This window comes from Dermochelys coriacea, chromosome 1 (assembly GCF_009764565.3).
Source record: "Dermochelys coriacea isolate rDerCor1 chromosome 1, rDerCor1.pri.v4, whole genome shotgun sequence".
NCBI lineage: Eukaryota > Metazoa > Chordata > Testudines > Dermochelyidae > Dermochelys > Dermochelys coriacea.
Window position 1 is genome coordinate 213522486 of NC_050068.2, and position 27453 is coordinate 213549938.

Here is a 27453-nt window from a genome sequence, read left to right on the forward strand (position 1 = left end):
CTCTCTTGAGAAGAAGACACTAATTGTGCTGTATTGTGCAATGGTTTAGATTTGTTTGCAAAAAGAGGCTAGAATGCAACACATACACATTCACTGTCTTCAGCAAGACTCTCAGCAAAACAACCTTGGATCCAAGAATAACGTGTGGAACCTGATCCATTTAAATCTTGTCCCTGAGAATCTGATTAGATGCCCTTCCTTCTCTGTTCTCTATCTGTTTTGGGAGTTCCAGTCCCAGCAGATTAACATGAAAGGCTGCTCTGGGCATTTCTAGCAGGTATAAAGAGAACTAACAACCCCCTGATACATACCCACAGGTGTGAGTTGTGGCTCATGGGGTGAGGGAACAGATCACAGTGGTTTATATAACTGAACAGATTGGCGATGACACAAAGCAACAGAGGAAAAACAAGCCACTCCCTGCAGAACTGGCTGGATGGTCACTGAGTTGCTAGGGCCCACCACTGTTGATATTATTACTGCACACTGATAATGTCTCTGGGAGGGTTAGAGTGTTTTGATAGTGTTCCAGTCTCCCAATCAAGGGGCAATGCATGGGACAAGAGTGTTTCTTTAATTCATATCCCCTTCCGTACTATTCAAATCCCCCTTCTTTAGCTATTGTAACAATGACCTCAAGTCCCTGCTCTTCAGAATCTGCCCCTCCACATCCAATACTAAAAAGCATGGCTATGCATCACCCCCTTGCCTCAGAGAACTACCCTGCCTGCTCAGGCATTGCAGGAACGAACTGAAAATAACTCTCTTGCTATTTGAAAAAAGAAAAGGAGTACTTGTGGCACCTTAGAGACTAACAAATTTATTAGAGCATAAGCTTTCGTGAGCTACAGCTCACTTCATCGAAAGCTTATGCTCTAATAAATTTGTTAGTCTCTAAGGTGCCACAAGTACTCCTTTTCTTTTTGCGAATACAGACTAACACTGCTGCTACTCTGAAACCTTGCTATTTGAAACATTCCTTCAGCCTGCCTCAGGGATGAGGCTTCTCATTACAATACTCCTCAGCAACTCTGCTCAAGGACCACAGCACTTGCCTCCTCTATGTCCTTTCCCCAAATGTCAGCTGGTATGAGAGCCTTCTCTCTGCAGCTCCAGCCACCCAAACAGACACTCTCTTTCTCTCTGTCTCATTGACTGTCTTTGTATTATTTCAGAACCCAGGGGAAACTTTTTGCCTTTATACTATTATTATTATTATTGTGGTAGTGCCTAGAGGTGAATCAGGCCAGGGCCCCATTGTGCTGGGTGCTGTATAAACACAGAATCATAGATTTTAGGCCAGAAGGAACCATTCTGATCATCTAGTTTGACTTCTTTTATAACACAGGTCAGAGAATTTCATCGAATAATGCCTGCATCAAAGCCCGTGAGTTCCGGTTCAGCTACAGCGTATCTTTTAAACAGACAGCTAGTCTTGATTTTAAAACATCAAGTGATGGCGATCTATTGTGTTCCTCGGTAACATATGGTAAATGAAAGTCTCTGCCCCCAAACAGCTTACAGTCTCAAAGACAAGACATAAGAAATGGATGACAAAATCAGGTGGGCAAGGATACAGGGTGGGGGAGATGGGTTAAAAATATTAGGACATGGGCACTTTTTAATCTCTCTCTCTCCCTCTTCCACTGTTATTGCATTCTGTACACTACTCTGAGTGCTATCATTTGGACAAAGGCTATTACTTGTGATGGACCCAATTCCATGAGGGGAATGCAGTCTCCAGTGCTCACGGTCTCTTTCCTGACACTGACACGGGGGTGCCTGACACTGACACTGACAGGTATGCAGATGGTGCTTTTTCTGATGCAGACTCTCCTCCCATGAGGAATGGACTGAGATTCACCAACATATTGCTTCTGAATGGCCCTCCCGGCTAATGACTATATGATACTAATGAATGATTGGTGCTCACTCCAGCCTTTCCAAGACAGGGGTGAGCTGATGAGAGGACTCCTTAAAAGAAATCCTTTCTCTTTGTGAACTGAGGTAACATACTGGCTCTCAGAATACCAGTTTGGATGGGAATGCTGAGTCCCCTCCTGCATCCAGGTAGGTCAAAAGAGCTGTTCAATATCTTGTGACACTAGCACATAGGGTCCCTGGTACCTGTCTCTCCAGGCATGGCACCAAGGTGTATTATGTAAAGTGTTGACTTTGCACCATCTATTTAATCAGATGTAGAAGAACAAGTTGCTGCCCCTCCTCTTTGGCACCAGACCCAGCCTTGCCAGACATCCATATAAGCTGGACCCCTTACCTCAAGCATCCTGCCCAGGGGATCAGCACGAGAGAGAGGCTACCCTGATCCTGATGAAGATGATGACCCTCCTGTGGACCAAGAGCTTTCTCTTCCTCCTGTCCATCCCATGCCTCTGCTCCAGCCACTCTCACTTCCCCTGTTGCATTTCTCTGCTTTCCTGGACCACTCAAACATGGTCTTCATGCCCTGGGGCCATGATGAAGAGGAGATGATGAACTTTGAGCTCCAGGTCTGCACTGTTGGCTGGGTGGCATTTGGATTCAGCCCTCATGGAGAGTTGCCTGGGTCCGACATTGTGATCGGGGGCGTTTTCCCCAATGGCAGCATCTATTTCTCTGTAAGTTGAAAACATTTCCCCTCCTTCCCCCTTTTCAGAGAGTCATACTTTACACATACTGCATTCAAGGCAGGATTCCGAGTTCACAAGCAGGAAGATTTAGATAGATTTGGGTCATTCCATCTACTATCAGGTCAGTGGATGCTTCCAGAAGCAGTATAGTCCTGCTAACACATGGCTGATGCATCAACACACATGCAGTCAACATGCAGCTAGGTTCACAACCATATCCCTCACCACCATACACGCTCATGAAGACATACCTGCTACCTGCCCTCACCTAGATACATACCTGAAAACACTGCATGCTTCTGGTTACTAACATGCCCATGCTCTCATGAAAGTCCCTGGTCCACCAGTTCAATGACCCGCTAAGACTAGAGATAGGGGAAATCATGTATGGTTTATTTCCTTGTTTCTCAACCAGGGGTACACATATCCCTGGGGTATGTAGAGGTCTTCCAGGGGGTACGTCAACTCATCTAGATATTTGCCTAGTTTTACAACAGGCTACATAAAAAGCACTAGTGAAGTCAACACAAACTAAAATTTCATACTGACAATGACTTCTTTATACTGCTCTAATACTATACACTGAAATGTAAGTACAATATTTATATTCCAATTGATTTATTTGACAATTATATGGTAAAAATGAGAACATAAGCAATTTTTCAGTAATAATGTGCTGTGACACTTTTGTATTTTTATGTCTGATTTTGTAAGCAAGTAGTTTTTAAGTGAGGTGAAACTAGGAGGTATGCAAGACAAATGAGACTCCTACAAGGGATACAGTAGTCTGGAAAGGCTGAGAACCACTGGTTTATTTTATGTGGATTCTGATGACATTTATTTTGTCAGTTTCACTTCCTGTGGTTTCACTTGCCTTGAGTTTTGCTATGTCTTTTTTCCCATTCAGATGAAAAATGAGCTAAATCCCTACCACTCTGACTTCTCCCAACTTCTCCTTGAAAGGCCAGATAAAATGGAACCTGTAGCCAAACCATTCCTCATTCTGAATTTGCAGAACCAAACCTCAGCTGATTAGGTTTTGCAAAATCCAAGCCACCTCAGTTTGCCCATTATGGAACACAGGTCAAACTCAGTACAGTATGGTGAACATGCAAGTCTAACGAAACCAATGAGTTCTGTGAAGACTTGGGTGTTACTTGCAAAACATTTACCATTTATTTAGTTATCACCAAGCCCCTTAGAAAACCAAAGAGCTTAATCTCAGAATAGTTCTGTTTATCCAGAGGCTTTTTTTTCTGAACATTGATGAAACTTTGCAGGGTCAAAATATATCTATTCTACTCATCTGGTTTCATTTCCATGTTTGAACCTGAAACTAAATTAGTTTTGCATGTTTTCGTTGGTTGGTTGTGAAATTCTGATCACAATGACCAGAATTTTCAAAATGATTCAGGAATGCTTTAATTTTTAAGGGGTCTCATGATGTCCTCCTAATAGTGAGGCACCCCAAATCATTAGCTGATGTAACTTCAAGATTGTGGCTAGCATGGGACCTCAGATGGTTGGGAAACCACAGGTGAGGGGCAAAGAGGTTCCAATAGTCTTGGCAGATCCAGTTTATAAGAATATAGGCAAGCATGCTCACGCACACATGAATACACACATCTGTACCCCATATTAGCACTCACCTATTAGCTGAACCAGTGGTACAAACAATAGGTAAATTTGGGGGTAGGGAGAGAATGTAGTTTAAGTGTAGATGTACTATGTGTGTATGTTTACATTGCTCTTTCTCTTAATCATTCTTCTCTGTCTTTCTCAAGAGTGAGAGATATTTTTTCAAATAAGTCTCAGGGATAAGAAATGTCTGGTGAATGATTTTACTTCTAGTTTTTAATACTTATTTTGTGTATTGGTTTTTGTGTAACTCATTTTGGGACTGTTCATCTTTGCTTTTTTAGCTTAGTAAATAATGTAATACAAAGGGAATTTCAAAGAATAAAAAACAAAGGAGGTATTTTCTAACTCCCCTCTGTAATATGATTCCCAACTTGGTAAAGGAATGGTTTAGAGGGATCTGAGAAGCTACAATTAGAGGCAATGGAGGTGAAATTGAGCAGAAAAAAAAGAATTTCAGGCTGGGTATCAGGAAATGCAGTGAAGGTGATGCTAGGTTTTCGATAGTCACCCCAAGGAGCAGAGATGTGCTACCAATATATTCACAAGGAGCTCCTATAAAAATGTTCTCTCTTAGCTCATAATAAACTCCTGTCCCGGGGACATTTAAATACTTTCACAGTCATGATTGATAGAGGGGACTTCACTTGGCAAAGAAGCTTATATTAAGTGCACTTAATTGGAAAAAAAACGTAGTTTGTACCAGAAAAATATTCTGAGCACATAAATAGTTTAGCAAAGTGTTCTGCTTGTTAATTTGAAATGGGATGGGTCGATGGGAGTGAGGTGGTGATCTTGTAGGGGGATATAGGATCTCCTGTCCTAGGAAATTTTGTTTCTTGCCCATTCCAAGGGGGGGGAATTTCTCAAGCTCTTTCATAGTGTATGGACTATATTTCAGTCATAGAGCTTATCTTGACGGCACCACCTTTCTCAGTTGTGATTGAGGGCCACCTCCCATCACATTCACAATTACATTGATCACCTCCCTTCCCATTCATAATCACATAACATTCCTATGGCAACTGCTTCAACTGCTTACACAGATAAGTAGCATTAGAAAGGTAGCTGATGAATGTGCAGAGGTCATTTAATACAATTTAGAAGCTGGAAATAAGGAGAAAAACACCAACTGTTTGTGCACCACCAGCAAGTGCTGTGCAAACCACTACTGGTCCATGGACAACAGTCTGAAACTAGACAAAACTCAGGAGAGTACATTGTGGGGGTGGATCTCTTGTCTATCAGTCCAGTGCCATTCTGTACTGTCCTCAAGCAGAATTCTGTGTCGAGTCCTTAATGATGAGAAATAAGGGGTGAATTTGCTTGGATGTGATAACATGCTGTGAATCTTGTTTTGGAGTCATTGCATTTATACAGTCATCTCCATCTTCCTTGGGTCAGTTGAACTTTTTTTCTCACTATGTATTTGTCCTACGTGACTAATCTCATTCAGCCCATCCTGGTTCTTGTTTACTTTAAATTCCTTTTCTGTGGCAGGCTGCGGAACATTATCCAATCCCTCATTTTTTGTTCCAAATAATCAGATCCTCAATTCTACCCTATTCATTTCTGGTCTCAAGATGTAGGATTTCATGCTTTGTTCATGCTTCCCTCTGATGCTGAGGCAGTCCTGGAGGGAAGTCACTTAAACATGTTTCCCAAAAGGAGAGTTGAAGGTGTTTTTCATTTCCTGTAGTGAGTCAACTTGCTAAAACCCTTGACTTGCAGCAGTACAGAAAATGCTCTTGTATTTTGAAGTCTAGGCATGACAGGCCACATTTGTAAAGGTATTTAGGCACCTAGAGATTCAGATAGGCACCTATTAGGATTTTCAAAAGCACTAGGTGCATAATTCTCATTGAAATCAATGTGAGTTGGGCACCTAGGCACTTTTGAAAATCCCACTACGTCCTTATCTGTATCTTTAGGCATCTAAATATCTTATAAAATCTGGCCTTACATCTTCTCCTGTTCTCATAGGGTAGCACTCACCTTTGATGACCTCCAATCCCTTTGTATGTGTGTGTGTATATATAGATATATATTCTAAACGTGTTTGGTTTTCTTATAGTGACTGTACTGATAAAGCAGTCTGTTAGGCAGAATATTCAGAAGGGTTCATCACCCATAACCAGGGCCCATTTTTCAAAGGTTGGGTGCTGATCTATTTTGAAAATCTGCCCATAAGTGTCACAATGGGAGGTGCTGGTTACACAGCTCTTTTAATCATCTGCTCTATTGATTTCTTCACTTGCTCCATTTTTGCCAAAGATTCAGTTTAGTTTACTTCTGAAATTGATCGTGTGACTCACAGGAGTACTGGTAAGAGACTGATCTCTAGTTCTTCAGCTGATATGGGTCAGGATTAGGAGTGGTCAGAAAAAGTGTGTGTGAGAGAGACAGACTCTGTAGCCTGGTGGTTAGAAAAACTCTGCTTTTCCTCTCCTCCCAGTATCGTGGATCTGAGAAACCTTCCTGATTAAATTTGCATTGAAACCAACATGTTCCATGAAGCATTCTGGTTTTGACTAAATGCTACTTCTCAGTGGAAAAAAATTGATTCTAAATTTTTCTGACCAGCTCTAGTCTGGATTACCAAAGGTCATTCTGTCACTATATAGGTGTCAGTACACAAGAACTCCAGTGGCTACTGTCACATTGAAGAGAGGGAGGGAATGGACAAGATGTGCCTATTGTGTTTCTCTGATTTGTAGGAAACTGGCAATGAAGGCAGAGAGGCCTTTCAATGTCATAGTTACTTTAACAGTTATTCAATCCCCATCAGTGCTATTTAGAGAGATGCTGTCTCAGGATGTAAAGAGAAGTTACTTCTCTTCTCTCCATGTTGTTTCTCATTTGATTTGATCTCCTTCTCCATGTCCTCTCCAGGACTGGCATGCTGTGGATGAGGAAAATCTCGAGGAGGACAAAAGCAAGAACCAGGACTACCAGCTGCTGTCACTGACAGAAGATGAGACCTTTACCACCATGCGGTTCAAACGCTACTTCCAGACATGTGACACAAATGACCTGTATATCACGGTAATGGAGGAGACAATCCTTCTGCACAAGGAGCCACATATAAGTGAAACAAACATGCCTCCCCCTTGTATTCTGACCTTAAACAGGGAACTTCTCTTAAAACAGTAAAGGAACAGGAAGCTTACAGTCTAAAAATAGGAGCGTATTGCAACAATTTATGATGATGTAGAATATGTTGATAGGATTAGTGGTTCCCTTTTAGTAAAGACCTCTATGTGGACAGTATTCAGGACTGGGGAGATGTGAGCCTCAAAACATTTTGAGGCTTGAATACAACCTCTGGCTTCTGGGAAACTCAACTAAACTTAGGCAGAGGTTTGAAGAATACCACTCTTTACCCTTCACCTCAACCTTTCCTACTTCTCTTTTTCTGTCTACCTCTCTCTATCTATCCCTTTCATAGATCATGGATCTGCCTCTTTAAGAAAGAAGATAAGTTTTACGAGTCAATGAACATCACATATAGAACCATCACTTGAGTGCAGTGCATTATATGAGCTGTGAAAAACATAAGATGGGGTTTTCAGTTGTGCTCATCATTTGTATAACTCAGTTCCTATTAAATCCATTGCTTCAGTGGGAACAGCGTTGGCAAAATGCAAAGTGCTTTGGAAAGTCTCACCCCGGGCTCTTTTTTAATTGAAATGTTGTGCAGTTGTTTCAGATTGAAAGCAAAATTACAATTAAAAATGTAATCAACCTAATCTGATCAATTTAAAAATGACAATATGAGTTAGTGATATTATTATTTTTAATTAGTATTATTATTGTAGTACCTAGAAGCCCTATTTTCAAAAGTTCTGCTTTGCCACTGGTACATTAATGGACAGATTACCAGAACTCTACATACACAAATGTGTATGTTTGTGGATCTAAAGTGGGACCACATTTGACATCATTCTACATGTAACTGCATGTACAAATGACCACTTAGATACATGGCTGGTCATCGGTGCTCAGTTACCAAGATTACATTTGAAGTTGCACTCACAGAACAGGCACACACATAGACATTTTTCCACATGCACTAACACATGCAGCAATTCTGAAAATCTGGCCTTCAGTGTCAGACTTTATCTCTCGTGGACCTTGTGATGCTCCTCAGGGGTACCCAGAGCTGTGAGGTATCTCACCACTACCTGCCCTTAGAGTGAAACAATCTTGTCTGGGCCTGCTATAGCTCAGCTATGTGAAACCAACAGCCTCTGCCCCCACAAGCACTTCCTTCCAGGTCTCCACAGGCCTCACTGTCTCTATGCAGACTAGTATTAGGCACACACCAACCCCAAGTCCTCATGGTGTTCCCTCTGTCGTATCCAGGCCTAGTCACTGGGCACTCACAGAAATTACCAGGTAAGGTGGCCCTTAAGGAACAGTTGTCTGGTACAACTCAGGATCAGGTCCTTTATGACCTAATCCTTCTGCCAGGTGACATTGGAAGCAACAAGGACTCTTAACACTACAAAACAGAACCAGCTCCAGCCCCCACTAAGCAATCTGGGGAACCTTAATACTGCCCTGGGGCGCCTCTAAGAGGCAGTACTTCCCACTCACAATCACTGAGTCTGTATATAGCAAATGAGAACCTTTATTAAAAGGGAAAGGGAACCCAACATTAGTTTGGGAAAACACCACAACCACATTCAAAGCATGTGACTATAAACAAATCCGACCCCACAGTGTGTTGGGCAGTGGCCCTTTGCTTCAGTTTCTCACCTTGCAGTGTGAAAGTCTAAAAAACGTTCCTTTAACAGACCACTCCCCTCTGCCTCCCCTGCACCCCACTCGCAGCTGCTGTCCTTGGTCAGCAAAGACCCAGAAATCAAAGGGGTGCTCACATGGGCTCACCTTCCACCCCTGGGATGCCCAGAGCGGTGCCCTGATCATGATGATGATGATGATGATGCAACAACTGGCTCACAGTTGCTCTGTTCACTCTGCATCTCTGCCCACTGCCGCTGATGTGTTGTCATTCACTTTGCCATACGCTGCTGCATCGTTGCTTTCTCCACTACCACCTGCATCTCTACTGCAACCTTGAAGACGCCAAGTCTTGAGATCCTACCCTATAACCCAGCTCTCAGCAATTAATGAAGAACCTCATTGCTAGCGCAGGCAGTGCAGTCTCTTTCACTGAAAGACTGTCCCACAGCACAGGATAAGTACTTAGTACTTAGACCTAGTTATCAGTAATTTTAGCTCTACTGATCACTAAACAAAAGACTCTCCATTGAGCCTAAGCAGCTGTATTTAAACAGTGGAGAGGAGAAGGATCAAACAGCACATGGGAGTCTTATGTAGCGCCCACACCACCATGTGGGAACACCTTTTCCCACCCTCTCTTTTCACTAGGATTTGGCATCCTATCCCCTGCTTAGCAAGTACAGTTCAGTTGAGAGTGACCCCCACAGTCAGGACATGCTAAGCTCAGTTCTGCTGCCATTTACTTGTACAATGTGTTTTATTTCAACTTTATCCATTTGATGTGCAGTATTTTGTTTAGATATATTAATTATAGTATAGTATAGTATAAACTCAAAATATAGTACACAGACATTAAATATACTATGGATAGACATAAAATACTATTGAAACTAATATTTTAATATAATATAATATTTGAAACAAATTTAATCAAAATGTTTCATTGCCAATATGAAATCTTTCTATTTTTCCCCGTCAAACATTTTGTTAAAATCCACACATTCCTGTGAAATATTTTTTCAATGAAACTGCATTTTTACTATAAATCTATTCTGTTGAAAAATTTTGACCATCTGTAGTTGAAATGTTTTAATATATTTCATTGCAATTTTTATATTAAATATTAGTTTTATTATTACAGAATTTAATATGTATATATTTTACATAATGTTTTAAATAGTATAAATGTTTAAATGAATTGAAATGATAAAGTAAAAATAAAACATTTCTAGAGTCCCAAATCTTCTTCTTCTTGAATTTTCATTTCATGGGAGATTTAAGAATTTAAATCTTTTATTCGTATTCAGAATTTCACACAGAATAGGATGTCCCATTCCCATCCAGTTCTAGTACATAGTTATTGACACATGAATATCAGGACCTCTTTGCAAATTTCCAGCTCTCTGCAGGGAAGGAAATAACTGAGAAGAGCTGAGAAATGATTCCTGAATTGTAAACGTTGTTATTTCCCCTCCCATCAGTCCTACCAGTTCCCAAATGAAGCTGCGATCTCCATAGGTACCCCTGTGGATCCTCAATACATCCGGCTGGAAATCCACTACAGCAATTTTGATTTCATACCAGGTAAAGATGGATGGGTATCTGGCAAGAAAAGGCCATGAAATGAGGAGAACTGTCATTCTCATGTTTTTTCTCTTACATACACACTAGAAACCAACTTCCAAATGAAATGACCTCTGGTCTTAATTAGCACAAGTTCCATGACAGCAAGAGGAACCTGTTAAGGTCTCCAATTCTCAAAGGCATTAAGCATAGGCCTAACTTTAAGCAAATTAGTAGTCTCATATGCTTAAAGCTAGGCATGTGTTTAAGTGCTTTGCTGAGTTGGGACCCAAAAGACCTGAGTGCATCATTCTCTTGTGGTCTGTATCGAGGGGAATGATATTTGGGAGAGTTAGGAGGAGACCCAGGGGAATATGAGGATGGGGGAGCTAGGGAAGTATCAGAGGATCAGGAGGGAGCCAGGGGTATGTGAGAGGCTCATAACATCAGAGGCCACTATTTTGCATGTGTATAGTGCTGTCCATATCACTCAAAAATGCTTAATAAATATTAGTGACTTAGGCCTCACAACAACCAGCAAAGGTAAATCAGCATTAATTATTACCCCCATTTTACAGAAGGGGAAACTGAAGCACAGATTTTAACTGACCTATTTGAGACCACAACACTGCAATTCAGCACCAGAGTTGGGAACAGAACCCGCATTTGCTGACTCACAGCCCCATGTTCTAACCACTAAGCAGTGCTTCCTCATGTGGAGGTGCTGGGGCAGTATTACCAGGTCAGGGAGATTAAGGGCTACATAGATGCTCATGGAAGTATTGGAGTGCTGGTGGGAGAAAGGCGATACTAGTGTAGAGTTGTGGTGCAGGAAGCATAGAGCTGTATAAGGGAGTTAAGGGATGTGTGGCTGGGACAAGGCTGGGGGTTAATATGAGGAATATGAGGGTGCTTAGAGAAATATGGGAGGGCTGAGGACAGACAGAGTGAGTGATAGGAGAGACAGAGGTTCAGCCAGGAGGCTCTCAGGGGGCATGAGAAGTTGGGACAGCATAAGACAGTTGAGCAAGAGGGTCTACTGGAGAAGTTGTTGAGAGAGTCAGTGTGTTTTTATAGGATTAATTGACAACTCAGGGATATGACTCTACTGCACCCTGGACCTGCAGCCATATGGCATGGGGGTGCTACAAACAGGGGTGTTCACCTTCCCTGTCTATTTCATTCCACTGGAGCAGATTCCTACAAATCCTATGGACTCTGCAAAAGCAGCCACTTCAATGAGGTAAGTTCTGGGATGCCAATAACTCCCCTTTCCTCCTGGGTTCACATCCTGCTCAGGTCATGCCTAAAATTAATTAATTGTAGATGTCACCCTAGTCTCCATTTCTGCATTTTTAAAAACTACCATATGGGTCAATGTAATTATTCAGAAGAAACAGTAGGAATGGAGCAGCAGGTGGTGCTGCAGATAAAGAAAGAGGTTCTGAAGGTTAACTGAAGGTTCCAGGTCCAATACACAAGTCATTATTATCCCCATAAAAGAGAAGGTGAAAGATAGATGTAATGACTTCTCCAGGACCCCAGAAAAAGTTTGTGCCAGAGCTGTTTCGAATGCCCAACCCTGGGTGTTCATCAGCAGTGATAGCTCTCTGCCAGCCACCAGCTCGTAGTCCAGAGAGAGCTGGTGGCAGCTCTCAGGTCATCAGTGGAACACACAGAGCTAAAAATTCATGTGTAGCCAATAAATAAATAAATAAATCAAGGGATATCCAGCTTCAGGTATCCCAGACTCAAGCAAGTAATTCTAGGTGACCACAGCAGGGACTGCAAATAACCTGCAGTTTTCAAGAAGACAAGCTGTCAACCCAAGGTGACCTCTGCAAGGAAAAGGGCTAGAAACTTCCTTTTTAAAAATGAGAGCTAAGATTAGCCCTGACATTTACAGAAGAGAACTGAAGCCTATGGACATCTCAGGCCCCAATAGCCAGCCCTGGGTTGCGCTGGCAGGACCAGACAGCCATTCTCTAACCCTCTTCCCTTTGACCTGCAGATGAATGGACACCTGTGCCAGATCTGAAGGTGTTTGGCTTCTTGCTGCACACTCATCTGGTTGGGAGAGGAGTGAAAGTTGTTCAGTACCAGTAAAAAAAAAAGTGAATTCCCACTTCAGCTGGTCATGTCTGGGGTTCAATCTAATTCAGGAGACAGGGGAACCTTTCTGGGGTATAATGGAGGGAATAACCTTCTTGGATTAGTCCCCAAGTACCTGTCATGGTGAGCGACTATGGCTGGGAGTCCAACATGTTTTCTGAATCACAATGCAGAGAACTAAGTCCTCAGGAACCAGACTCAACTCACTGTCACAGCAAGATACTGAGGGATAATTTGAGCTGGACCCTTGCACAGGGGCAGTAGGGCAGGGGTGGGTATAAGGAGCCTTCCTTCTCTTTTACATAAAAGCCAGCTGCAAATGCAGTCCCTGTATTCTCCTGAGCTAGTCAGCCCAAGGGAAGGAGCTCTGTGGTTTGGCCATGCACCACTGGACAGCCAGCAGAGCTGGTTGGCCAGAGCGGGGAGTACCTGCTGAACCCCTCTAGGGGTGCATCCTCAGAAATCATTCTGGGGAAACAGGTCCACACCATCACCAGTCTACCAATGTGCCTGAGACTGTGAATTGAGCACTCAGCATTAAACTCTAAACAGTCTCCATAATGGGTGGATACACATCAGTCCTTCTGTTGTAGTGGTATCAGAAATAGAGCTGGACCTTGAACCAAAATCCCAGATCCAAACCTGCTTAATGCCTGGGGAATTTCTGCTTCAGGTCAGCTCCAAAATCTAAAGCACAGACCTATCTCCGGTCCAAAGTGTTTTACTTAGAAACTGGTGTAACAACCCAGAATAATATGAAAGAAACCAAGCATCTAAGGGACCCATGGGGAGAAATTCTCAAGCAAAGGCCTTCTTGGCTCTTGAGGCTAGCTTGACATTTCAGAGACATCTCAATAAGATCCTTAATTTGGAAAGAGTGAGATTCCCCTGTGCAGAGGACCAGCACAAGGTCTATGCACCACAGAAGTACAATTTAAGCACTATTTTGAGTGTTTAACTTGTGCGTAGGCCTTCTGTGGGCATCTGCCCCAGGTGAATTTCACCCAAGGCGGGGGGCGAGGGGGGAAGAGAGCGAGAGAGAGAGGATGGGTTATAATTAGTGACAGATGGATCTAATAAAGATACAGAGTTTTTGTTAGGAGGCATATTCAAATTGTATCCAAATGGTTGCCAGAGATTGAGATTTGACCTGCACTGGGACTGTAGCTGACCTGCAAGATGGGCTCAGAGGACATGAGACAGACCTGTGAATATAGGTATGTTTTAGTCCTGGTGGGCATCCCAACTTCTAGACTGAAAGTCTTACAGGAACAGTAGAGCTGATTAGGAATTTTCCATGGAAAATGTGTTGATTTTTCATCAGGAAAACTAAACTAAATGTTTTAAGTGGGTTCAACGTGAATCTAAATATTTCAGTTTGTTGAACTGAGCCAAAAATTTCATTTCAAGTGAGTTCTACGTTAAATTGTATTTCCCTAGTATGTCATATTGTCCCCATGGGAGCAGTAGCTGACGTGCCTGATGCCCCATTCTCTCCTAAGGGCTGGGCCCCATGGCTGGACTACATCTTCCATGATGCAATGAAGTCTCCCCTCTGCCTGAGCAGTGTGGTGTGTCATGGTGTTACCCCAAAAACAGATTTCAAGATACCCTGAGAATGGTCCACCTATTATAAACATACCAATCTGTTCTCATTGGGTATTGGTCACCAGGATGGCTAAGGAAATACCTGGAGGACACGGATACAACTTTCCGATAAATGATTGACACAAGCAGTATTTTTTCTAAAACAGGCACCTTTTATTGATGCAACCAATAATCCTTGACAAAATAGTAATCTACAAAACAAATCCCTTATAACAAGTTCAAGGGCACTCCAAACTATATTGCTTTACAGTTTAAAGTAATGCTAAGTGGCTGCACCCCACTTCATAGGCCAGTCTTCCACAGATGGCTGACAGCAGCTCTTAGATATTATTTAAGTCTTACATATATAAGTTCATTTTACAACCAACACATACACACTCATCTTTATTACCCCGCCTATATATATAAAAATAGTGATTGGAGACACAGTAGAGCATAACTGGAGACACAGTAGAGCATAACTGCCAGATAGTTATAGTATAGTGTTACTAAAAAGAAAAGGAGGACTTGGGGCACCTTAGAGACTAACAAATTTATTTGAGCATAAGCTTTCGTGAGCTGTAGCTCACGAAAGCTTATGCTCAAATAAATGTGTTAGTCTCTAAGGTGCCCCAAGTACTCCTTTTCTTTTTGCGAATACAGACTAACACGGCTGCTGCTCTGAAACCTATAGTGTTACTGTATATATTCACCTTTATTAAGCATATATATAATGTTTAATAAAGATGTATATACACACTAACAGCATATTGTAACTAGCTGACAGACTTACTATGCTCTACTGTGTCTCCTGCATGCTGTCTCTCTCTCGCTCTCTGTCTCTTCTTCCTTTGCTCCAGTGATAAGATTCCCACTGCTGTTGTTATTCTCTCTCTCCTCAGCTCCTCAGCTGTTGCTGCTGCTGCCTGCTCGCTGACACCCTGACCTTTATACCATTCGGTGAGAACTTTCTAGACACTTTAGCTAATATCTTTTGTCAGATCTTTCTTGGATGCATGCCAACTGCCAACATTCTCTTTGGATGCATACCAACATTCTAAACTGTCAGTTCTATTTTTAGTCTTGTTTCTAACTGTCAGTTCTGTATTGAGCACTACATGACCTGCAGCTTCCATCTAATGGTGGAGTGACTTGTGCTTATTTAAAGTGGAAGCCAAAGATCTGAGGATTTTAAGATGGAGTTTCTCTGGTATCGCAGGGCTGCAGGTGCCTCACAGGAGCTGTTGTCTGGCCAGGGAACCAGTTCTACACTTTTCATTTTGGGGCACAAAGTTCAGCCTTTGGGTTTGGAGGAGGAAGGTTTGAGGTTTGGGAGACATAAGGACCGAGTCTCCGGGAGAAAAAAGGGACTAGTTATTATTTATATGAACTAGTTCCCATCCACATCCCTAGTCTGAACAGTGTGTGGAAATGCCTCTGACATCCTTTCCTTATTCATCCCTGCCAGGAATGGTGAGCAGGTGAGGATCATCTGCAAAGACAATAAATATGACTTCTCCCTGCAGGAAACACAAGACCTGAAGGAGGTCATCACCATCAAAGCGGTATGTTCTCCCAGGATCTCCCACTGGGACATAGTTTGTGGGCTGGGGACTGGGATGCAGAGGAGGCAGAACAGGCCTACATAGTGACAGTTTTTCTCCATGTCATTTTGGTTTGGAGCCTATTACCGTCTCGTGTAGTTTCCCAGTTCCCACTGGTGGGTACCGATTGCTCTGTGCTTTCTCCAGGCACACTTTTGGCAGTGGCTCCTGCTCCTACAGCTCTGACTATGACCTGTTTTGTGCTGCAGGGAGATGAGGTCCTAGTGGAATGTAACTTTCAAACTTTGGATCGGACGGAGATCACTTTCGTAAGTCTGATTTCTATCTGCAAATTTTCTATGAATTTAAGACCAATTTAGTTTTATTGAAAGGTGCTGGATTGTCAGATCTTGAAGAACAATGCCCTCTATCCCCAGACTAAAGCAATGCAAGCTTTCTTTGACATACACAGAGATTCATACCATGATTGAGGGGTGGCTCCCCAAGCAGGGAAGTGGGTCTCCAAGACTGAGATGGAACACAGCTGCTTAGAATCATTCATCACACAGAATTCCCCTGTGGTCTGGCTTGGGCTAAACTATAGAAAGTGCTGGTAATGACACTATGGGTAGTATTGTTCCCACTGTGTCTTAGTAGAACATTGTGTTGCTCTCTGTACCTTGAAGGGTGGCCAAGTATCTTGAATGAGATGTGCCTGGCATTCCTCTTCTATTACCCTCGCAACAACATCTCCAGCTGCGTGGGCTACCCAGACATCCAGCAGATTGCCCACACACTTGGCCAGGAGGCCTCAGAGTAAGTCCCTCATTAGATGCATTTCTGGGGAGTAACGAGCTAAACTTCTGAAGGATGTGGCAATGGATGGGGAGGATTCCAATTGAAAGAGATAACTGAGAAGGGATGTTGCTGATGTTGCACATGTCTGGACCTGTCTGATTGAACCCTACTCAGGAATTTTTCATTTGTGATACCATAACAGTCTCCTTTCCTTTTTCCCTCCCTTCTCTCCTTCCTTCTTCTCTCCTCTTCCTCCCCTCTCCTCACACTTGTCTTCCTCATTCTCCCAAATCCCCTTTACTCTTCCCCTGCAGTGCGATGGAAGGAATGATTGCCATGAACTATGTCGAGTGGAACAATGAAACCATAAAGACTGCAGAGAAAGCAGCCAAGGAGTCTGATCAGATAGTCATGATTAAAACCACTGATGTAAGTGTCCTTTGCCTTTACCTTCCTGAGGGGTTAGGGGTTGGGGAAACATGGTCAGCTCTGGCGTTTGAGACCAAAACACATGGCAGAACCAGAGTCAGTGCCTTACACACAGAATGGCACTCGCACTCCATTGATATCAACTGGGTCATATGTAGGGGAAGGGCCCATAGGCAGGTGTATTCACTTCACTTTACACTTTCACTGACTACTTCATCCCCTGATAGTCTAACTCTGGACCTCCCGCATTGCACACACAGCTCTGCCAATGCCACCCAATCCTATTCCAAGGCCCCGCTTCTATTCCAGTCCTGAGCACAACACATACACAATTCCGTTAATGTCTCTTAATCCTGACAGCCCCTATCCCCTGCTTTTTGAGTTGTTAGTGCTTCTGCTCAAATCTTTCAATGCATCTTACTCCTCATCTGTGTATTAGTTAGAGGACACTCTCTTGGGATTCATCTGATGAGCTATGGAACTATGTCACCAAAGAAGTATACATGGGAATAGCATGAGCATGTAGGGACAAAATCAGGAAAGCCAAGGCAAAGAATGAGTTACAGCTGGCAAGGAACATTAGAGACAACAAGGGGTACTTCAAATATGTTAGACATAAAAGAAAGATCAAGGATGGTGTGGGTCCGCTACTCAATGGAGAAGGTGAGCTCAGAATAGAAGATGATAGGAAAGCAGAGCTGCTCAATGCCTACCTTGCTTCAGTCTTATCACAAAAAATAACATGTGACCAGATGACTAGAAAAATTACCACAGACAATATAGGGAAAGGGGTGCAGATCAGGATAAGTAAAGAACATGTCAGAAATCTTCTGACCAATCTGAATTAATTCGAATCAGTGTGGCTGGATGCTATTCACCCATGGGTACTGAAGGAATTAGCTGAAGAAATCTCAGAGCCACTGGCAATAATGGGCCGATAATATTTAAAAACTCATGGATGACAGGAGTGGTCCCGGAAGACTGGAGAAGGACTAATGCAGCGCCCATCTTTAAAAAGGAGAAAAAGGAGGAGCCAAGGGACTATAGACCAGTTAGCCTGACTTTGATAGAATCATAGACTTTAAAGTCAGAAGGGACCATTATGATTGTCTAGTCTGACCTCCTGCACAACGCAGACCACAGAAACTCACTCACCCACTCCTGTAACAAACCCCTAATCTATGTCTGAGCTATTGAAGTCCTCAAATCGTGGTTTAAAGACTTCAAGGTGCAGAGAATCCTCTAGCAAGTAACCCATGCTCCACGCTGCAGAGGAAGGCGAAAAAAACCCAGGACCTCTGCCAATCTGCCCTGAAGGAAAATTCCTTCCCAACCCTAAATATGGCAATCAGGTAAACTCTAAGTATGTGAGCAAGACTCACCAGCCAGACACCCAGGAAAGAATTCTCTGTAGTAACTCAGATCCCACCCTATTTAACATCCCATCACAGGCCATTGGGCATATCTACCACTAATAGTTGAAGATCAATTAATTGCCAAAATTAGGCTATCCCATCATATCATCCCTTCCATAAACTTATCAAGCCAGATATGTCACTGCTTCCCTTGGAAGGCTGTTTCAGAACTTCACTCCTCTGATGCTTAGAAACCTTTGTCTAATTTCAAGTCTAAGCTTCCTGATGGCCAGTTTATATCCATTTGTTCTTGTGTCCACATTGGTACTGAGCTTAAATAATTCTTCTCCCTCTGTGGTATTTATCCCTCTGATATATTTATAGAGAGCAATCATATCTCCCCTCAGTCTTCTTTTGGTTAAGCTAAACAAGCCAAGCTCTTTGAGTCTCCTTTCATAAGACAGGTTTTCCATTCCTCGGATCATCCTAGTAGCCCTTCTCTGTACCTGTTCCAGTTTGAATTCATCTTTCTTAAACATGGGAGACCAGAACTACACACAATATTCCAGATGAGGTCTCACCAGTGCCTTGTATAACGGTACTAACACCTCCTTATCTCTACTGGAAATACCACGCCTGATGCATCCCACGACCACATTAGCTTTTTTCACGGCCATATCACATTGACAGCTCATAGTCATCCTATGATCAACCAACACTCCGAGGTCCTTCTCTTCCTCTGTTACTTCCAAGTGATGCGTCCCCAGTTTATAACAAAAATTCTTGTTATTAATCCCTAAATGCATGACCTTGCACTTTTCACTAATAAATTTCATCCTATTGCTATTACTCCAGTTTACAAGGTCATCCAGATCTTCCTGTATGATATCCTGGTCCTTCTCTGTATTGGCAATACCTCCCAGCTTTGTTTCATCCACAAACTTTATTAGCACATTCCCGCTTTTTGTGCCAAGGTCAGTAATAAAAAGATTAAATAAGTTTGGTCCCAAAACAGATCCCTGAGGAACTCCACTAGTAACCTCCTTCCAGCCTGTCAGTTCACCTTTCAGAGTGACCCGCTGTAGTCTCCCCTTTAATCAGTTCCTTATCCATCTTTCAATTTTCATGTTGATCCCCATCTTTTTTAATTTAGCTAATAATTCCCCATGTGGAACCGTATGAAATGTTTTACTGAAATTGAGGTAAATTAGATCCACTGCATTTCCTTTGTCTAAAAAATCTGTTACCTTCTCAAAGAAGGAGATCAGGTTGGTTTGACATGATTTACCTTTTGTAAAACCATATTGTATTTTGTCCCAATTACCATTGACCTCAATGTCCTGAACTACTTTCTCCTTCAATTTTTTTTCCAAGACCTTGCATAATACAGATGTCAACCTAACAGGCCTGTAGTTACCCGGATCACAATATACATTTACGTTTATACAATATACAATTAATATACAATATACGTTTAATATACATTAAAAAACTTGCTACTATACTGGAGATTGTTTGTAGCAGATGTTGTAACATATTTTAAATCTAACTGAAATAATTTTGTATCAGCTGCAAATTTTGCCATTTCACACTTCATCCTCTTTTCCAGATCATTAATACATGGATCAAACAGCATCGGTCCTAGCACGGAACTTTGAGATCACTGTTAATCTTTTGTCATAGTGAAAAGTTAATTTGTTTTCCATCTCAAATCCATGATGGTATTTTGCCTCTCCTTCCATGACTACTTTCTTAATAGCGTCTTGTAAGGGACATTTTCAGAGACTTTTAGAAAGTCCAACCAAATACATCAACTGGCTCTTTTCATCTACTATTTTGCTCAAAGAATTCTAATAGATTAGAGAATCACAATTTTACTTTACAGAAGCCATGCTGGTTAATTTCTGTCATATATCATGTGCATAATGGTGTTTTATAAGAATTTGTTTGAGATGATAATTACAATTTACTTGGAAGTGCAGTAAAGCTTACAGATCTGTAATTCCCATCTGGTTTACTTTGATAAGGCCACTATTACTAAACACGGAAAACATTTCTTGAATAATACACACACCACAGAAATGACATTAATGAGTCAACAGTGTGCCCTTGTTGCCAAGAAGGTCAATGGCATTTTGGGATGTACAAGTAGGGGCATTGCCAGCAGATTGAGGGACGTGATTGTTCCCCTCTATTCGACATTGGTGAGGCCTCATCTGGAGTACTGTGTCCAGTTTTGGGCCCCACACTTCAAGAAGGATGTGGAAAAATTGAAAAGAGTCCAGCAGAGGGCAGCAAAAATGATTAGGGGATTCGAACACATGACTAATGAGGAGAGGATGAGGGAACTGGGATTGTTTAGTCTGAAGAGAAGAATGAGGGGGGATTTGATAGCTGCTTTCAACTACCAGAAAGGGGGTTCCAAAGAGGATGGATCTAGACTGTTCTCAATGGTAGCAGATGACAGAACAAGGAGTAATGGTCTCAAGTTGCAGTGGGGGAGGTTTAGGTTGGATATTAGAAAAAACTTTTTCACTAGGAGGGTGGTAAAACACTGGAATGTGTTACCTAGGGAGGTGGTGGAATCTCCTTCCTTAGAAGTTTTTAAGGTCAGGCTTGACAAAGCCCTGGCTGGATGATTTAGTTGGGGATTGGTCCCTCTTTGAGCAGGGGGTTGGACTAGATGACCTCCTGAGATCCCTTCCAACCCTGATATTCTATGATTCTATGATTCAATGTTAAAGTTCCACTCAGTCAAGAAATGTAAAAGTTCTGGTTCTTTTTGCAATTTTAACTTAACCACATTTCATGCACTGCATTTAGATTTTCTGTTTTTCTTTTTCTGGTTAAATGTTTACTTACAATAATACATTCCACAAAACATATAGGATATGCAGCGTGGCTGGGTTAATGTTAATGTTGTTCTTGGAACCTTTATCTTCTCATTCCTTGTCTTTGTTGTGATTTCATCTATGTAATAATTACTATTACACTACAACAATATTGGGACTTGCCACTTCTCAACATGCTAACATGTTTTATGTATGCAGATGCCTGTATGCCCCTATATATCTAGATATAGATATAGATAGTGTAATTGTATAAATGTTGAGTAAAGTTGTAAGTAAAAACAGGGGCAGTTACAATGGAAATGCTTAGACAATATTAATTAAAGCTGCCATTAGTGTTCAAACTAGAATTTATTCCTGGATAAATAAGTTGATTAACACAATGAAGGTGTTCAATAACTTTACTAAATAATTACTAAAACTATATATCAAGAAAAATAATAAAACAAAAATCAAAGGTACGTAAATGATCTGATCAACTAATGTTGTAGATAAAGGTTAATTCTCTTTAAAAATATGCATGTCTACATTCCTATTAGACAATCCAATAACAATCTGAACCTTTTACCTCCATACACAACCAGCCCACAAGCACAACCCTTCATTTTTTCAGTTGCATATAATTATCATCATTTCAAACACTTGTTTCAACACCCACCTCCCTAATACAGTTACCATAATTATAAATGTGTTTTCCATAAACTATGAAACAAAATAATGAATGGTTTCATAGTAGCAGCCGTGTTAGTCTGTATTCGCAAAAAGAAAAGGAGTACTTGTGGCACCTTAGAGACTAACAAATTTATTAGAGCATAAGCTTTCGTGAGCTACAGCTCACTTCATCAGATGCATTTGGTGGAAAAAACAGGGGAGATTTATATACACACACAGAGAACATGAAACAATGGGTTTATCATACACACTGTAAGGAGAGTGATCACTTAAAATAAGCCATCACCAGCAGCGGGGGGGGGGAGGGGGTGGAGGAAAACCTTTCATGTTGACAAGCAAGGTAGGCTAATTCCAGCAGTTAACAAGAATATCTGAGGAATAGTGGGGGGTCGGGTGGGGGGGGAGAAATAACATGGGGAAATAGTTTTACTTTGTGTAATGACTCATCCATTCCCAATATACTCTAACTACAGCATTTCTGTGTAGTAACAAAAACTATGCACTATACTTCTCACAGGAATCCTTGTTATAAAGCTGAGTTTCTATGTTGTACTAAAGTTATTAGACAGAGTGTTGCAGAAATTCATTACACTGAAAGAAACCAATTAGTGAAGAACTGGCAGGGTGGCCAGATGAATAGTACAAGCGATACCATTCCTGCAATATTTCCAACCCTTGTTTCTAGATCAACCTGGTTCAAAGAAACTTTGGATCAGACTCTGAAGTTATATGTGTTTTTCTGAGCCAAACATCTAAACCTTCATCCATCACTACTACAGCAGTAGAGCCAGATAAAGGCATCAGGGCCAACTGGGAAAGAGTAAGAGTGACCATCACAGCCAGCTGTGTGTAGCCAAAGCCCAGCCTGCAACTAATGCCTTTAGATTTGATGATGGATAATTATACATTTGTTTTGCTGCCACAAAAATGTATTTTGTATAAATTAGTTAGGATAAAGGGTTGTCTCCCTGATTCTTTTGTATGAGATGAAACCATAGCATGTTATTGAGGAAGGATCACTTATTAGGCTCCATCTCTCTCCAGGTAGGATTCCTTATAATTACAAAGCACTATATGGAGTCTAGAGGGGTTAAAAATGGAATAGGTGCATTATCATTATGTCTAACACTTAGAACTGTAGATATATCTGATACCTTCATCTGAACACCCTAAACTTTAGGTAGTTGGCCAGTTGAAGCCAGATCTGGATCTGCATTTTGCAGGTGGTCTCTGTCTCTATAATGGAACAAAACCAAACCCCTGATTCCAATTCCTGTGAGCTTTGGGCATATTGAAAATAAAGATCCAGATCCAATTTTACAGTTTGAGCCTCTCTTGATTGAGAGGTCTGGACTCCCACAGAAGTGCAACCACAAATCTTTAGAGAAAAAGAGATGCAGAAAATATGTCCATACTTATTACAGCAGGAAAAGACCTTGTATGGGGACTAACTGATATAAAGAAATCACTTCCTGGGCTATAGCAAAATCTGAGCTACACAGTGATGCATACATAGACTTACAGAGTCTATTGGTCCACGCTGATGTCCTGCTCCATTGAGACTATGCAGATGATTGCAAGAACCCAGTAATCACCCATACTTTCCTAAGTCATATGAATGGGGGAGTTGTACAACCTTTGATCCCAACTCTTTCCCCATGTTTTTTTGTAAGGTCATTCATTTCTTTCCACACAGGACTCTTTACTACTCCAAGAAGATAGGGGTTCAAATGATCTGGTCAGTTTTCTAAATTATTTTTTTAAATGTCATGAGAACTGGCATTCCTAGTTTTCTGGGTGACACAGTAATGTTAACCCTTCATTTAGTTTGAGCTCCATCACTGTGCCATCCAGACCCGTTTTGAACACAGAAGAGGAATGCAAATCAGGAACCCCAGGATAGGAAATAGATCCTAGGGAGCACTTCAGAGACTGAAACACCTTCACAAGCAGCTTACAGTGCTTTATAAAACGAAATTTTCCATAAGATCGATAACACTTTTTTGTTTTTAGTTTTACAGCACGAGAGTGACTGTTCACATCACCTAGAGGGGGATGTCAGATTAAACGAATCAGCAGGTAACCTTGGTGTGCTTGTAGTTCAGAATTTAGTATTATGTTAAATAAAGGGAAATACAGTTAACATGTTTGTATATGAAAGGTAATTGAAAGACTCTTATTCTGTGTCCTGGAGGTGAAAGGATACCCTCTGTATGGTTTCTTTTTAGAAATAAATCGATATGGGAAAAGATCTGTGAGGTCACATCTTACCTAACCCTCTCTTACCCCAGGGTATTATCCACCTAAGTTTTAAATAACCAGAATAATGGGGTTCCCCCTCTCTTCCTTTGGGAGGCTATTCCTCAGACTAATAGCTCTCACTGTTAGAAAATATTTGTACATTTCCAGTCTGAAATACTCTCCTGTGCTTACTTTCATCATTTTACTCCTAGTCACACTACCAAGGCTTCCTCTAAACACTAATGTCCTTCCTAAAGATTTGCACCCTTCTAATGTCCATAGACAGTTCTCATATTCCCTTTAGTTGTTGTATAGTGGAATTACAACAAAATAAAAAAGTTTAACTGCCATTAAGAGACAAAGTAAAGCTCGGGAAAGTGAAAGAACTTCACAGTACAGAGTCTAACTCTCTTAGGACCCCTTCTGTTGGGTCTGAGAAGTGTAAGACATCTGGGAAGGGAAGGTTACTTGTTGCTCAGGGTCTCCCTGAGCATAGAATATAACATGGAACTTCAACTCTATTTCTTGCCTGTGGTGGATTTAGTTCAGGCCATTGATGTTATTTGAATGTAATTTTAGTGCTATCCATTCCTTCACTGTTATTTTTTCTTTAATAATATTATTAGTAATTCTGGTTTTGGTATAAGGAGTTGGATCAGCAGCCCACAGATGAAATTTTAATGAAATTTTCCATTTATGCCCAGAAAAGAAAGGTCTAGTGCAAGCTTCCCCCACGAACATTGTTAATGTGTCTCAGTGCCTAACCTGCAAGGCCCATTTCTAGAGGAGAAGGGAGAGTTCTAGTTTCTAGGCCCATTCACTCCTTAGCCATTCTATAGAGGACATCATAAGTGGGGCCATTTAACCCTAATTTTATTTTATTTTGTGTAATGAGAACACTTGCCTCAGGACCTGGACTGAGATTCATCAGCAGATTGTTTAACCTTTGGGTGGGCTAGAGTTCACTTCATTTCCCTTCTCCAGTGCCTTAAAAAACCCCAGCTCCCATATAAAAGTAGCTGGAGACCCAGAGTTCAGTCTCTAAGGGTTTTCAGCAAGGATTGCACAGGGTCAACCTCTCCACATTCAAGTCCCAAAAGGAACTAAAATGAATTTAATGAAATAACTTTATAAAATATGATAAAGAAACAAATAGCCATGATTTTTTTTACAGCACGACATGGCTATTTTGTCATCCACAGATACTACCTTCACAAAAAGAAAAGCAGTACTTGTGGCACCTTAGAGACTAACAAATTTATTAGAGCATAAGCTTTCGTGAGCTACAGCTCACTTCATCGGATGCATTTGGTGGAAAAAACAGAGGAGAGATTTATACACACACACAGAGAACATGAAACAATGGGTTTATCATACACGCTGTAAGGAGAGTGATCACTTAAGATAAGCCATCACCAGCAGCAGGGGGGGAAAAGAGGAAAACCTTTCATGGTGACAAGCAAGGTAGGCTAATTCCAGCAGTTAACAAGAATATCAGAGGAACAGTGGGGGGTGGGGTGGGAGGGAGAAATACCATGGGGAAATAGTTTTACTTTGTGTAATGACTCATCCATTCCCAGTCTCTATTCAAGCCTAAGTTAATTGTATCCAGTTTCAAATTAATTCCAGTTCAGATCTTGGGAGACAGACCAGTCCTTGCTTACAGACAGCCCCCCAATCTGAAGCAAATACTCACCAGCAACCACACACCACACAACAGAACCACTAACCCAGGAACCTATCCTTGCAACAAAGCCCGTTGCCAACTCTGTCCACATATCTATTCAGGGGATACCATCATAGGGCCTAATCACATCAGCCACACTATCAAAGGCTCGTTCACCTGCGCATCTACCAATGTGATATATGCCATCATGTGCCAGCAATGCCCCTCTGCCATGTACATTGGCCAAACTGGACAGTCTCTACGTAAAAGAATGAATGGACACAAATCAGACGTCAAGAATTATAACATTCAAAAACCAGTTGGAGAACACTTCAATCTCTCTGGTCACTCGATCACAGATCTTAGAGTGGCTATACTTCAACAAAAAAGCTTCAAAAACAGACTCCAACGAGAGACTGCTGAATAATAAATTTGTTAGTCTCTAAGGTGCCACAAGTACTCCTTTTCTTTTTGCGAATACAGACTAACACGGCTGCTACTCTGAAACCTGTGATGAAACAATTTTTCCCTTCGAATTTCCCCTTGCTATAATTAGCATTGCCCATGCTTCCCTGTTAGAGGGTGAACAATATTACTAACCTGCCGCAAAATGCTTCAGAGTTAGGAACAACAGCCTGTTTTCTGCTCCTGGGCTCAGCTTTTCCCAACTCTCACAGGACACGTGGCCTGCCGCAAAGCAGCTGCCTGACAGCTTGCCCTCATGGAGTCTGACCCCACCAACAGGAAACCACATTTGCAGACTTTCACAATAAGCCAAAAATCAAGCTAATCCCATTTCAAAACAAGGCCAAAACAAGCCAATCCCTAAGATCCCCAACACTCTATGTGACTAGATCCCCGCAGCGTGCAGTCTGGGACTGTGGTGGGCCTGCTGTGCACCCCTGACTCTCTCCCCGGCAATCACCTGGAAGGGTCTCTTCATCTATTTCTGGCTCCATCCTATTCTCAGGTTCTTTAGCAATTTATACTTTTCCATTGGACCCATTTCTACTTCATTCAAGTTTGCTTTGTTTCACTTAATGCCAAACCACAACGGAGGAACAGAGAAGTTCAATGACTTGCTGAAGATTATGCAGAGAGCCAAAAGCAGAGTCGGGAATGCTGCCTGTAGCAGGGCGTTCTCCCCTTTAAGGGTCTGTGCACCCGGGGAGCAGTGAGCCCTGGCCTAAGGAGAAGCCCAGCAGGCAGATTGTGGGAATCAGCAGATCCATGTAAGAAGCAGCTAATGATTGGCTCTGATTCCCAGCTGGATGATAGAAGAGAGGACCCATCTCTGTAAGAGAAGGCAGGCCAGGGGAGACAAACAGTTCCAGCAGTAGCTGAGCATCTCCTTAGGCCAGGGTTTTGCTGCTTCTTAGCTCTGCAGGCCATTAAAGGGGCAGATCGCCTTGCTACCCTGCCACAGAGTCTGGACTTGTGCTGCAAACTGATTGTGCAGCCATCCAAACAATCAGAGAACTAAGAGCCCAAGCATGTGTAAATAAAGCAGTTTGTTAATAAAGCTAATAAAGGGAAAAGGTTAGATTATCTCACTCTTGTTTTTGTGGGGGAACAGGGAGGGGATCAGCTACCACCTGGAGCTTGGGGTTGAGAAACTAA

General features: G+C 41.8%; 1 protein-coding gene across 1 annotated transcript in view; it reads left to right on the forward strand.

The window, feature by feature from the left end:
• The first annotated feature begins 1369 nt into the window (after window positions 1-1369).
• Window positions 1370-27453, forward strand: part of LOC119854412 (DBH-like monooxygenase protein 2) — a 39157-nt gene continuing 13073 nt past the window's right edge. The window contains 11 exon segments of the mRNA XM_038398790.1: window positions 1370-1387; window positions 2403-2618; window positions 7161-7313; window positions 10499-10601; window positions 11658-11765; window positions 11768-11827; window positions 12592-12682; window positions 15748-15844; window positions 16093-16156; window positions 16510-16639; window positions 16936-17050. Of these exon segments, the coding sequence (XP_038254718.1) occupies window positions 1370-1387; window positions 2403-2618; window positions 7161-7313; window positions 10499-10601; window positions 11658-11765; window positions 11768-11827; window positions 12592-12682; window positions 15748-15844; window positions 16093-16156; window positions 16510-16639; window positions 16936-17050 (1155 nt within the window).